General features: G+C 41.8%; 1 protein-coding gene across 6 annotated transcripts in view; it reads right to left on the bottom strand.

The window, feature by feature from the left end:
* LOC311060627 (ankyrin-1-like) overlaps positions 1 to 14,609 on the bottom strand; it is a 134,262-nt gene that overhangs the window by 27,955 nt on the left and 91,698 nt on the right. For 4 of the 6 annotated variants that reach the window (XM_084078865.1, XM_084078869.1, XM_084078866.1 and 1 more), the window contains 10 exons: positions 13,946 to 14,170; positions 9,621 to 9,775; positions 9,061 to 9,272; positions 8,489 to 8,696; positions 6,721 to 6,817; positions 5,804 to 6,032; positions 5,257 to 5,382; positions 3,183 to 3,305; positions 2,614 to 2,640; positions 1,387 to 1,468 (listed from right to left, as the gene is read on the bottom strand). In XM_084078865.1, coding sequence (XP_083934991.1) covers positions 1,387 to 1,468; positions 2,614 to 2,640; positions 3,183 to 3,305; positions 5,257 to 5,382; positions 5,804 to 6,032; positions 6,721 to 6,817; positions 8,489 to 8,696; positions 9,061 to 9,272; positions 9,621 to 9,775; positions 13,946 to 14,170 — 1,484 coding nt within the window. Of the gene's footprint in view, positions 1 to 1,386; positions 1,469 to 2,613; positions 2,641 to 3,182; positions 3,306 to 5,256; positions 5,383 to 5,803; positions 6,033 to 6,720; positions 6,818 to 8,488; positions 8,697 to 9,060; positions 9,273 to 9,620; positions 9,776 to 11,855; positions 11,955 to 13,945; positions 14,171 to 14,609 lie in introns of all 6 variants that reach the window. The other 2 variants (XM_084078864.1, XM_084078867.1) reach the window with 2 other exon arrangements.

The following is a 14,609-nucleotide window of genomic DNA, read 5'->3' as shown; positions in this document are numbered from 1 at the left end:
CATGGCGGGTGAGGTCTGGTTGGAAAGACAGGTTTGTGAGGGTAACCAGCAGGCAGTGTTCTTGCTGCTGCTGTGCCTCGCTCAACTGTTGTTTCTTCAGCAAGAAACATGTTGTGATGATGAAAAATAAATCGAACAAAAAACCCAACAGAATGTAGATTAAAGGCAACAGAAAATGATGTTGGGGAAGGGTAGGAAGGGAAAAAAAAAGAAGAGAAGAGACCAGAAGGGGAAAGAATTGGTCAGTGACGCAGTCCTGGCATCAAGGAAGGAAAGAACAGTAGTTTCATGAAGTTCTAAGATGGGGCATGTGAGCGGGTTGGATTGAAAAATAAATAGAGTTGCGTTTCAATGTGCTTTATGGTCCGCCAATGACTCACAAGGACAACACAAATGGATAAGAAGCCGATCGAAGCACATACAGCAGCTGAATAAATGTCAAAAGACAATGACACAGACTAACAATGGACAACAGAAAAATGGCAAGACAAATGCACCAGGACAGATACGAAAAAGACTTCTCTGTTTTGACTTCAGATGTGCTACAGTCAGCATCTGGATTCTGGCTCTAAACTCAATCCGTTTTTTCTTTCTTTTTGAAGTGCCTTTTATCTGTTTGTTCTGAAAACTACATTAAAAGAAAAATGCAACACAATTTAAACGTTCTGATAAAACAGAGCGCAGCAGAAGTTTCCATTTTCCTGTTATTATGTAGGAAAATAATATTATGGCAAAACACTGGTTGCAAGACTAGGTTTGTCATCCATAATATCATGCAATACTGATTAACCCTCAGTGACAAGCAGTAGAAATAGGGGGAAAATAATAAATAAATAAAAGAAAACAGTGAAAAAAGCATCTTAAAGAAAGCCATACTTGTGACCTCCCAACATGCAGTTTCTTTTTGTCGAACCCCAAATGCTGCAGCATCACAAAGCCAAAAAGAGCTCAGGGGACAAACAGCAAATCAAATGAAAAACATAATTTCACTTTGACTTCCTTCTAAAAATGCATATTCACATTATGTAAGGCAATCAAAGCAAAATTCTGATGTTGCATCTTGACACATGAAACCCAGTTGTAGAAAACAATCAAACCAACTCGCAATTCACATTGTGGGCAGGCAAAGCACACAAACGTAAAATACTCATTGACCCATGCAAAAATATATACCACGTCATAAACAAGCATGTGGACAGTGCAAGTTATGTAGGGTGAAAAATATATCATAAAATCATGAAATATGTCACTATATTACTGTCTCTACATTAATGTTACATGTTAGATCAAATTGTTAATTCATATTAACGAGGTAGTTTGTTATTATCATTGTTATCATTATTTAGGAGTTCCATAATGGTCTGTTAGTGAAAATGTCACACTCACTCAGTGCAGGCTCGGCCAGATAGCTGTAGCGCTTACGTAAGGCTAGGGATGCAAAGGTATGCCGTCGGTCTGGCTTTTCAGTCTGCAACAATAACAACAACACATATACCTATCAGTGCTGGGTCACCCTAAATTATTGGGGCTGACGAATCAACAGCACTCAAACCTTATCAATTCAATCAAATAACATAACATCTTATTTGATATCCAGTATAATTTAGTGGTACTATGGAAGCAAAAGATAAGATAATATTCTTAAAAGGATCCCTGGCTAATAAGCCAAATATGCCTTAATTTAATACATTATAATTGCCCTCTATAACTAAAATAAAAAATAATAAAACACCTTAAATATTTTATTTATTTTAGAAACGGTTCATCTTTCACTCAAAAGGGGCAATGACCGGCGCAAGTTGATGATGTCATTTGTTCATGTGTGCTCTAGCCCTATGGAATTTATGGAAAGCATGTGCAAAAAAAACGTATTTCAAATATCGATTTGATGCTCATATTAACCTTAGGAAGTATTAAGTTGTTTTTTATTTTCACATGCATTCCATACATTCCATAGGGCTAGACCACACATGGGCAAATTACATCATCAACTTGTGACGGGCATTGCCTCTAAAATAAATAAAACATTTAAGGTGTTTAAAAATATACATTTTAGTTATAGAGGCAATTATAATGTATTAAGGCATATTTGGTTTAATAGCCAGGGATCCTTTTAACTTGTTGATTCATTGTCCTATTACAGTTTCCACCGATCTTGTCAACATAGGATTACTAATAGCACTAATTAAAAGTGTTATTATTTCAAGCTGACATAATAACATATAATAATATGTATGATGATGTATTATACTGATAATAATAGTCACAAATTAAGACAAGGAAATTCTAACGGTAAATTATTTACAGGAAAAAACTTTACACAATCTAATTAAAGTTTCAATAACTTATACATCTTATATCTTAACTCTAAATGATCACAAAGGATAGAGTGCAAGGGAGAAGGACAAAAAAAGGAACCCATATGATTACCATATCATTATCTGCCAAAATATCATGCAAATGTGACTAAAAGTTGCTTTAAACAAGCAAAGCCGATATTGCCCCGGAAGCAGCATAAGGAATAAGGCTATGGGGAGCAGAGCAGAACCCCTGCAGACCATTTTGAGAACCTAGCGCAGAGGGTAGCACATGGTGGGGAAGCGTGTTGTTTACCTCATCCTCTGGATCTGATTCCATTTCCTGGTTCCCCATGATGCATTGCAGAAACAGGGGATGTAACATAATAGAAAGCAGGGGAAAAAGAAACATCAGGGCATGAAAAAGGAGTGATTGACAGAAGCAAGAGCTCAGAGGAAGAGAAGCAACTGCAGCACAGAAGCCAGCAAAGGGAAAACACAAAAACAAAACCACAGAAATGCACCAAAAATAAAGCAGCCAACACGTTTGTAGCAACAACAGCAAAAGAACACAAGCCACAAGGAAAGCCAAAAGCAAAGAGAAGCCTTTTTGCTCAAAAGCCCCCAGCCAAAAAAAGCATGATGTCCAAATCACTTGAGATTCAGAAGGTACTGCAAGTACAGAATAACACAGCCAGCGACAAAAACCACTGCAAATAGAGAGGCTTGAAACAGATAAAAGACACAGTGGCGGCAGTTTGGCCAAGGGTTTTTTCCCTCTGTTACCACTTGAGGTTGGCCCTAGGCCCTAACTGCCCTAACCATGACGATGATTATGATGGTGACAACAGAGAATGGAGCTTATTGAGAAATCTTTGGCCTTACCTTCTTCAGCGCCGGGAGAGTGATGTTCAGGTTACACACAGCAGTCTGCGGAAAACCTTTGGAGTTCTTGCACTCTCTGAGGAAAGTGAGACGACCACAGGGCTCCTGGCCGTTGTCTCTAATCTACAGAGAGACCATCAAATGTTTTGTGTTGTTTACCTGGTTTTAATATCGTAACAACAGTATCCGCTCCAACTTTCATGCTCACTGCTCATGTGATCCAGCAATCAGCATAGTACATTAAACTGCTTCTTTTGGTTTAACCTTTTTTTCCCTGAAGGAATGTGCATAAGCCTGAAAGATACGACATACACAACGCAGAGGGGTGTGCACTTACATACAAGTTTCTTAATTTACAAACATGTTGTTATTGTTATTATGCAATGGCTTTCTTTTGTATTGTACTGGTACTGTACAAAATGTGTCTATAATAATAAATATTGTCCATAAAACTACGCTTTGTTAAGTTATTCTATTAGCTATGATTTTAACAACAAATACAATGTTTCAGTTAGACAATAGCTTGACAGCTAGTAGTCCTTTTTTTCTGAAATGACAATCGTGAGCCATTACTGGTCCTCGAGCTAAATCCTAATTGAATCTGCCGTAGAGAAGTGACACGATATGTAACAAAAAGCCAGATGACCCAATAAGATTGGCTCGGGAGAACAGGAAGCTAGTTGGCTGATCAATATGACGAGGTTATGTAGTATTAGTAGAGGACACGGGAACTAGGCTATGGCCTGAGGCTATGTTTGTTAGGCTATAGCCAGTGTAATAACAGCTAATGAGTTAACTCTCTCAGTGCCAGAGTATTTTCATAAAGTACTCCCCCAGTGCCACGACCCCGATGACTGATCGTCACCCAGACCAAAGAGAATAGATGTAGACCTCTCCGTTCGTTTTTTCTACCGTGTGAAAAAAACGTGACTTTCCCTATTCTGGCCGAAAATGACTGCGGAAAAAAAATAAGAACCGGAAACGGAATCTGCGTCATGAAACCGGAACCCAATGAGTCTGAAGGAGTCAGGAAGCGAAAGTGATCATGGGAAATAAACAGAATAGCGCGACCACAGTAAAAAGTAAAAACTCGGGATTTCTCGTTCCGGCAGGGAGGGTACTTGGGAAAAACTCGGGATATCTCGGGGCGTGGCACTGAGAGAGTTAATATATCTTATAATGGTTGAGATATACTAACCACCAATTTACGCTATTACTGTATTACTTCTGGGTATATCGAAAGCTACTATGTAGCTGTATAGGTACAGAAGCCTGTTGTGAGCCTAATGGGACTATTAGCTCTCCAACGATAGTTCAGCTGACATATTATTCTTTGTCGTTGTAACGTCACTGTAGTTCTGAGGCTGCAACAGTACTAACATTTAAATTACATGATCCTAAATGTATATTTATGCTGATTGGAAGAATACAAAATAGGATGGATAAGTAGGGATATTATAACATAAATATTTACTTGGATACATTTTCTAAATGTATCTTGTATTTCTGTATGTTTCATCTTTCAGAGCACACATGCAATCCTCTACAACATACATAATACTGTAGGGGCCTACCCATGATTTTTCCATCAGCACAAAGCATCTTCACATGAACACTCGTAATGTCTAATGCTTTGGCGTAACAAGTTTCTGCATGTCATATACAGCAGCGGTTCTCAAACTTTTTCATGTCAAGGACCCCCAAATTGATATATATTTGGTCACGGACCCCCATCTGAAAATGTGTTGTACCTCCAGAAGCAAAGATATGAGTTAAAAATGTTCGCTTAAAAAAAACATATACCGGTATTCAAAGATTTTCACAATTTTCCACAATTTAAAAAAAATAGCGGATCTACAAGCTCATAGACCTAGCACAGCATGAGCTATGAGCTTGTATATCTGCTCTTTTTTAATAGCCAAAGTATAAAATATGGTTAAAGTGGTTAACATTGTGGAGACGATTGTGACGCCATATTAAAACATTTTTCTGGGGACCCCCTGGTACCCCCCAAGGACCCAACTTTGAGAACCAATGAATGATATACAGTATAGGTGGTAACTCAGCCATTTACCTTGACACAGAATGGCAAGCGGTTCTCCTTGAAAGCATAGAAGTTGAGAACCAGCTGCTGGCCAGCTTTGGTCAGAGGAGACAGATTTCCATAGCAATCTACATAGATAGGCCTGCCCTCCAGAACCTGAAAGAGAACAACACAGAGATGAGCACAGTACTACAATATAAACAGTATTAATTATATTAACACTCATTATAGTATACTCATTATATTATAATGATGAGGAATTGAATATTAACCACTTTAATTCTGGTGTCCCAACTTTGGTCATGTCATTATAGGTGTAAATGGGGGAATAAGATTTAACATAGCTGATCTACAGTATAAGCTCACAATGCATCATGGTGCGATGCGCTGTGAGCTTGTCACATGCGCCATGCAATAATACAAATTATACTATAATATATTATAGTATAAATTAGGCTAACTCAGTTTAAATTTGAAGTTGCTGTGTAAAAGAGCTATATGGCTGCCTAAAATGTAAAAGTACAGACAATACTACAGACATAATCTAAGGCGATAAGCCACCCGTGGACGGCCGCACCTCAATGTCTTTGCTCCTGGCCACTTCCTCAAAGTTCTCCTGCTGCTCCAAGGTCTTGTCCACCTTGTCATCTGTCATACAGAAGCACCTCAGCCGAGATTCCACAGGGTCGTTCATCTTGGCGAAGACCACGAACTTGGCCATGTAGGGTACGCAGATCAATTCCCTGTACAGCTGAGTGGCCAGGCCCACCGTCTCAGGGATCTGGTGGCAGTCTGCTAGCCAGAACCTATAGCCAAATAGAAGAATAGATCTTAAGAGGCCATTTGCAGATATAAGAATCCAGAAGCTCCAAGAACAGGAATTCCACTGCCTGCAACGTGGCAACAGATGTATTGTAAACATGAGACAATAAAACCCTTTGTCAATCAGCTTCAGAAATAGTTTATTGTATATTCTTATTTATTCTTTAATTTAATTGAGTTTTGTCACACATGCGAGGGATTTGAGTGGTACTGTAGGTAGCTCTCAATATTCAGAGACAAATATTACAGTAAGTAAGTAAGTAAGTAATTATACATAGAAATACAGGTGCAAAATACAGAATTCCAAATAAAGAATACCAATTCTGCCAACAGTGAGTAATACGCAAGAACGTGCAGATGCCAACGTTGAGTTTACAAATACTGTACACCATAACCCTCCACGACTGGCTAGCTAGGGGAATGCAGGCTCTATCCTTTATTGATATCACCAGATAATTACATTTTATCCGTGAAGCATGGATCGAAAGACAAGAACAAGACAAATGATTTTCAAGCCTGGGCCAGCTGTGCCTGTGCCAGGTCGTACAAGGGGATTACAAAACAATACTTGAAGAGGTTCTTAATATTTTATACAATTCAGAGCTACGCAAACTCACTCTCTCTCCCACAGACAGACAGACAGACAGACAGAGACACACACACACGTCTGACCTGGCAGAGACATTAGTGGTGAAGGAGACACAGTCATTGACGAAGGTGAGAGGAGTGGTTCCTGTGATGTCTTCCCACTGAGCTGGAGACGTACCTCCTGGAAGCAAGACAAAGACGCACAGCCCATAATTATGTAAAGCATCCTGGACATTCACTTTCCTTTCATTTACTATCAAATAATCCAATCCCTGGGGACTTTTTAATTCCAACACACCTTGCTAGTTTGGGATGGCTCAGGATAGAAGCCAGGGTTAAGCAAATTAAAATGGGATTGGTATTTAAGATCTTTAAGATCTATCTTAGGGACAGTGCACTCAATACCCTCATACCTGACTAACTACTTCTCCAAAGTGAGTGACATCCACAGCAACAACAACAACACTAGAGGGAACGACCAAAACATTTTTGCCCAAAATAGGGATGCCAGGGTTAATGTGGTTCAGTCAGTCAGACAGGTCCATGTGGTTTTATTGCATCAGTAATAGCTAAGTTGTTAGATACAACTTGTATTTTTTTGTTGTATTTTTGACCCTGGTGTTGATTGGAGAATGTGGAGGGTGGATCCAGAAGTCCCCAGTTGGTGTCGGACTGTCGGCTAGTCCGCATCCTCACATTGCATCATCATTTTTGTAGTATACCAATCTGTTTTGTAAATCTTATTCAATGTATTGAACAATCTGTCTTCAGAGATTAGATGTAAAACTCTCCTGTGTGGCAAATTAGCATGATTGAATGAATGCTATGCGAGGGTGCGAACTAGGGCTTTCACGACTAGAGATTTTTACAGGTCGACTAATTTGACCCAGTGGTAGTCGACTAGTCGAAATTTACAGTAAAAAAAAAAATTACGCATTGTTTGAATGCCATCCTACAACTATATAACTATTATTGTTATCCTCCTGCCCTTATTTTTATGGCGTTTTAAGGGAAGCGCTTCTGGCAGAGCAGCACAGCACCACAGCAGTGTCTCAAAGGATCCCCATTGCCCAATAATAGGCTTTTATTGGGCATACTTTTGACCCCCTTTTGATAAAAAATAAAGTCAGGAGGATAATAATAATAGTGAGATGGGCCATTACTATGGGGGAAAAAAAGTTATACTAGTCGACTAGTCGACTAGTTGGTGAAAGCCCTAGTGCGAACTAGCCGACACTAGCCTTGGATCAAGACTATCATAGATGTATTTTATCGAGTCTGACTTTTACTTTCGTATCTATGATAGTCTTGGTCTTTACCGCCCAATTGTCACTGAACATCCGCGCGGAAAGCCCGTACTTCTCCGAACATGTACAAAAAAAACATGTAAAGTGTTGACCCTGTAGCCCCGGATGTTAACTCGACATTAGGAATCTGTGTGCACTGTATTAGCCCGTATTTTTCAATAGATATGTGTTTTAATACCGTCTGTGTCAGATTCTGTCGGAAGTTCCCTGTATTCCTCTATGGGTGGTAGTGACGGGGCGCATCCGGTGAAAGCCGGTTATTACAAAATGTAAAAAAACAGGAAGTAAACAAGGGGGAAAAAATGGCGTTCAGGCACAGACGGGATTCAAACACATATCTCAAAAATATGGACTAATACAGTGCACAAAGATTACGAATGCCGAGTTAACATCCGGGGCTACCGGGTAAGCACCATATATTTTGGATTTGTACATGTTCGGAGAAATACAGACTTTATCCACATCAGGGGAGCTCTGCAGTTAACAGCATAATAGGCCATTTGGTTTCTAGCGCACAAACAAACATACATAGTATGCATGTTCACCTGTTATGCTGCAGAGAAGACGGAGGCAGGGTGTGGAGTCTCCCTTGTAGCCGTTGGTAAGCCCCTCCCCCGAGAGAGGCGGGACTGGGATCGTCATGGTGATGGGCTTGTGGAACTTTCTCCTCCTGGGCTCCACGGTAACAATGGGGCTGAAGGTCGCTCGGTTACCAAGAATCTTTTTCACCGTCTCATCAGGTGCCGGCTGGGCCTGGGGAAGGGACAGAGACAGGTTATTATGCGATGGTGTGTGAGAGGAGTGAAAATGAGAAGTGAGATAATGAGGTTTAGAGAGAAACAGTGAAAAGGGGAGATAAAGTGTATGTTTACATGCATACAAATAATGATATCCTAGCCCAATTAACTATGGCAAAATACACATAATTTTGGGGGTCCTTGACATGAAAAAGTTTTAGACTGATATACAGTACTCTAGCAACATAAGTTTTTCAGAAAACTGTTAGGATTTAGAAGACATTTGTAGAATCTGCCTCAGGTCTTAATGGGTTAACAGACTCAAAGCAAAACAGAGTCACACTCCGACACAAAGAGACACACTTCATGCCTCAACTCACCTGCAGTCCAACTCTAATCTTTTTGGTGAGCGCTCCCTCAGGGAACGAGGCCTGGACCATTGGAACGCTCTGGCTGTACAGAGTCCCGCCCTCTGGTCCCATCTGATTGGATTCCTGCCGGATCCGCGACACCACGGCAAAGTACTGTGGGAAGTCCTTGGTGATGATGCGACAGATCCTCTTCTTCTCCAGTTCCTCAGTGCTTTCTAGTTCTGGGAGGGATGAAAAAATAACCTGTGTCATTTATTTATATCTACAACATTTAAGTTAACCACATATACTGTACTAGTACCTCTAATCTGCGACAAATGTTCGGCAAAGAAATAGCAGATCTACAAGCTCACAACTTGGATAGCATATTTTCGGCATATTTTTGGTGCATTTTGGTGTTGTGAGCTCTGAAAATTCTAGATCTCAAAGTTGGCTTTTGATGGTTGTCACATTTCAACCCCCATTTCTTTCTCTCTCCACTCTGCTATCAAACAGAGCTGAGATGCTTTGTAAAGTCCTGACGCCGTCGTCGCACCATGGAGTATGAATAGAGCGTAACCTGTATTTACCTTCGTCCATGCCGTTGAGCAGTTGGTTGAGGTCGTCCACCTTGCAGTCGTACTGGTGCTCCTTCCACGCCTCGCCGTTCTCACTGCGCAGCATGATGAGCTCCCTCTCCTGGCCGCGCATGGAGCCGAAGTGGGGGATCTCCACGATCACAGGACTGCAGACAAACACCACAGCACAGGTTGAGGACGCAACATAGGCAGTAAAGCAGTCTCTCTCTCTCTCTCTCTCTCTCTCAGTTCCTTCTTTTTTTATGATGAGTACTTTATAGTTCCTTCTTAACCACTTAAATCCAATATACTTTGCTGTCCCCCAGGGGTCTATACTTTGTCCCCTCCTTTTTTCCCCCTCTACACCAAATCACTTCAGTGAAAATAGCAGAGCTACAAGCTCAAACTTGTGACGCTTATAGATCTGCTATTTTCACCGAATGTTAGTTAAAATCGAAATAAAAAATTGCACACCGTTCATTCAGACCTTCAATGCATGTGATTTCAATAGAGATGCACTTTCAAGATTTGTCCCAGATAAGCAACTGAGAAGTCTAAAATGTAATACGGTGCCAACACTGTGGTCAACCAAAACGAAAAAGGAACTGAAACTCCCGCAACACGCAGAGATGAATGACCAGATGATGCCAGCGTTGTTCCATGATGACAGCTCTCGCCATGCTGTGGTTGCGATGGGTCATATGGAGTGGAGGGGAGCGGTTTGACAAAGGCAAGATGCAGAGGAATGGGAGCCGCAGGCGTGGAGAAAGCTGCACGGTCCTCAACTGAACAAGGCATGGGAGCATCTCATGGCGGGGTGGACTTCCTCTACTCTAACTCATGACCAGTGACCAGTGATGTCGTTGGGATGTTTGGTGTGGAAGAGAACACGATAGCATAAACTAGTAGAGAACACACTTGGCTAGAATTAAATAGAACAGCAGAACTACATAATACAACAGAAAAAAAGTCTATAGAACAATAAAACTGAAGATTGGAAAACAAGAGAACTCTACCGAGTGATGGCACCAGAGGAACTATATTCATTGACCATTCCCTTGAGAAATCTTTAAGGAAAGTAATAACTAGTAATGACAGCAGTTACAACTACTTATGTTTCAGAGACACATTCTGCTACAGTATAGTCTGTATCTTTGTTTCAATAAAGATGATTAATGTGAGAGCTCACATGCTTTTCCAACTATTTCTAGCGGGGAAAAAAACACTTCTCTGTAGAGCTATAATGTAACACTACTGATCTTAAACACTTAGCTGTACAGAATAGGCACGGCACCCATGTTCCAACTTCCAACCACTCAACAAAACGGTTAACTTCTGTCTTGAACCAATTGAAAGGTCAAATAATTGTGCTTTCGAGTGTGTGCCCATTCTCCTCTGATAATGAATGTGTAGGAGTGCGCATAACTGCCTCCAGCACAGTCTCAAACTCGTCTAAAGGCTGCGGTAGGTAGAGGAACAGGTGTGGTGGTCATGGGAAGCGAGATTTGAGATGATGCTTGGCTTGAGGAGGAAAAGGCTCATGCCTGACAAGCGCAGTCCAGTACAAATAACAGCCAACGAAGGTCCCTGCATTTCAGTGACATCGGAAGCCAACTGAAAATGCTTCCCAACAAACAAAAAAATCATGAAATTCATGATGGTTTTAAAGCCAGACCTGAGTAGTTTTAGGAAGTAAAATGAGTTCCAAAAAATGAAAGCCTGCAATGCTGCCAGAAGCCACAATTGAGCCTTTTTTTTCTCTTTTTTTTTTTTTACTATAGCTGTCCTATCCTCCATTTACATTTTTAAAAGAAGAAACAAGACACATATTGTTGACTTATCATATCTCTTGCCTTCAAAACTCTAATTTGGTTTTGTATATGTGACTATTATGTGAAATCATTCAACTTCCCAAAACGAATACATTGTGTGCGTGTGTGTGTGTGTGTGTGTGTGTGTGTGTGTGTGTGTGTGTGTGTGTGTGCGTGCGTGCGTGCGTGCGTGCCCGTGTGTGTGTATGTGTGTGTACAGTGAGTGTATATATATATATATATATGCAGTATGTACCGTATATACTGTATATAAAAACATACACTACCAAATAACGAAAATCAATGGAGATGAATAAGAAAATAACCTTATTTCTTAGCATGAATCAGCCTGGGTCATGTACTCTCCTGTGGGGGGCAGGGAGGAGGAGGAGGAGGAGGAGGAGGAGGAGGGATGCTAAGGGGGAGGAGTTCCTACCCAACAAATCTAGTTCCTCTGGGTCCCAGCTGCAGCACCGGACTAACCAGGCTCTCGCCTTCACTAAGGGCTGGCAGCTTTCTTGGGAGGTGCAGCTTACTGCATCGGCAAGGGGAGGGGGAGGGTGCACACACATACACACAACCGCACACACGCACAAGCACACGCACACGCACACACACACACACACACACAGACGAAGGCATAGACAGACTCACACAGACACACGCACGCACGCACGCACGCGCACACGCACACACGCACGCACACACACACACACACACACACACACACACACACACACACACACACACACACACACACACACACACACACACACACACACACACACACGTATACCGTACATGCATACATTCATGCATATATATACCCATGTATGCATATAGATTCATAAAATAAACAGACATGCATGTACACACACACACACAGACACAGACACACACACACACGCACACGCACACGCACACACACACACACACACACACACACACACACACACACACACACACACACGCACACACACACAATGCACACAGAACACAACAGTCAGTAAAGAGAACACTAGCCAGTTCTATTTTCTAATCAAAACCCATTTCTTTCCAGAAGCCCTGATCCAGTTAATGGTCTGTTATTTCACAGCTACTGGTGTGTATGGGTTGCTATTAAGAAACTATATATATATATATATATATATATATATATATATATATATATATATATATATATATATATATACTATATATACATCAGTATATATGATTTTCACACTATACAGCCTGAAAATCCAATCCTATATTGTGCTGATCAGAGCAATGGTCACCGAGTTATGGCCATTTGAAGTGCTAAACACTGCTATAGCACTGCTGTAGTGCCCCTGAACAGTGTTTTTGCCAAGTTTGGTGCATGTTTTACCCAAGCCCCCAGAACCCAGTGGTTGCATTGAAGCGCATTGGGCATGCTGGCCATTCATAGGTACTGCAGCTCAAAACGGCTGGGGCCACTGTACATGAAAGAGCGAAAACGGTTCGACTCACTAGCTGGGCTCGACTCACGAGCTTGCGCATGGGGCTGCGCACAGAGGTGAGGCAAAACGTGTAACAGAAGCCCTAAATAGGCCTCGCCCATCAAATTTCACAAACCGGAAGAAGGGGTGATTTTGGTGCCGGGTGAGCAACTCAATGCAAGTGGATGGGAGGGTATATCCGGTGCCCTCTCTAGTATTTTTTAACTCTATGGGTTCCCCGTAGTGAAATTAGCTGGCATCAATTGAGGGCATGATGTATTGATTTTGTGTGTCTATACATAACTAAATACAACTATCTAAAATGTGGGGATGTAAACTGAGTTTGGTAGTCTACACTTAAATATATATGGATGACGTCTATCCATATATCCATATATCCATATATTATATGGATATATGGATATATGGATATATGGATAGACGTCAGTCAGTACTGTTCATGTCAGGTTCTGCCTGCCTCTGCTGCCGTTTGTACTGCAAAACTTTAAGGGCGGTTCAGTGACTAAGGGGTGGTTTCCTAATATCTTGGACCAAATAGACAGTCTTCAAGCCATCAACTGACGTATTTCCTGGTTTAGGAATGTGCACACATGGACAACATCCCCATATCAAAGATGATGTACGTTTGGATAATGACATGTCACAGGCTGTTTGCTTATAAACAAATCACGAAAAATGAAAAAGGTCTGAATCCATCTTTTAAGTTGACTTGAACATATTGCCACGGTGAAACACACCAGATGACACGCATATACTGTAGTAGTATCCACTACTATAGACATGAAATACAGTATAACACCTGCAGCATCACTTTAACACACACACACACGCACACGCACACACACACACACACACACACACACACACACACACACACACACACACACACGCATAGGCACACAGAAACGCAGACGGTCGGCAATGGGGATGCGAGAAGCAGAAAGGGGGTATGTCAAGTCACCAAATAAAAAAAGTTGACAAGTAAGCAAGTCAACAAACAACAATCGAATGCTACGTGCCAACCCCCTCCGCCCTGAAAACGTACCCCAGGAACTGGGCTCCGGCGGGGCCGACCTCCACCAGCCTGCTGGCCAGACCTTCGCCTTCCACCATCGGGGGAGGGGAAGCCAGCTTATGCCTCTTGACCAGTCGGCAGGTGATCCGGGTGGGCGCCGTGCACTTCCTGGGCGGGATGATGATGCGCATGCCGTTGTGACGGCTGCCCCTCATGGAGCCGCCCCTGGCGTCCACCATGAAGCTGACCAAGAACCTGAGAGAGACAGAGAGGGAGAGAGAAAGGGAAATAAAGAGAGAGGGAAGTGGACAGAAACAGAGGCAGTGTGAAAGACAGAGGTAAAGTATAGTAAAGAGGTAGAAGTGGAGAGAGACAGGGACGGGAAGAGCGATTGAGGTGAAGAGAAAAGAACATAGAGAGATACATAGAGAGGTAAATAGAGAGGGGAAAATAGAGAGAGAAGTGGAAGTACAGAGAGACAGAGAAGGGTGCGAAACAGAGGATGAGAGCGTTGGAGGGGTGGAGAGAGAGGATGAAAGAGGAAAAAAAATAAGATATGGGGCAAAGAGAGACACGGTGAGAGGGATGGAAGACGGGAGAGGCAGAAAAGAAAGACAAGGGGCTTCAGTTTAAATGGTGCATAGAGAGAGGGGTCTTTGCTCGACATCAGCAATGCTTCCCATGCTGTGATCTT

Source organism: Gymnoscopelus microlampas, assembly GCF_963454915.1.
Source record: "Gymnoscopelus microlampas genome assembly, chromosome: 14".
NCBI classification, from domain to species: domain Eukaryota; kingdom Metazoa; phylum Chordata; class Actinopteri; order Myctophiformes; family Myctophidae; genus Gymnoscopelus; species Gymnoscopelus microlampas.
Note: the sequence above shows the minus strand (reverse complement) of the source record. Positions and strands in the feature narration are given on the sequence as shown.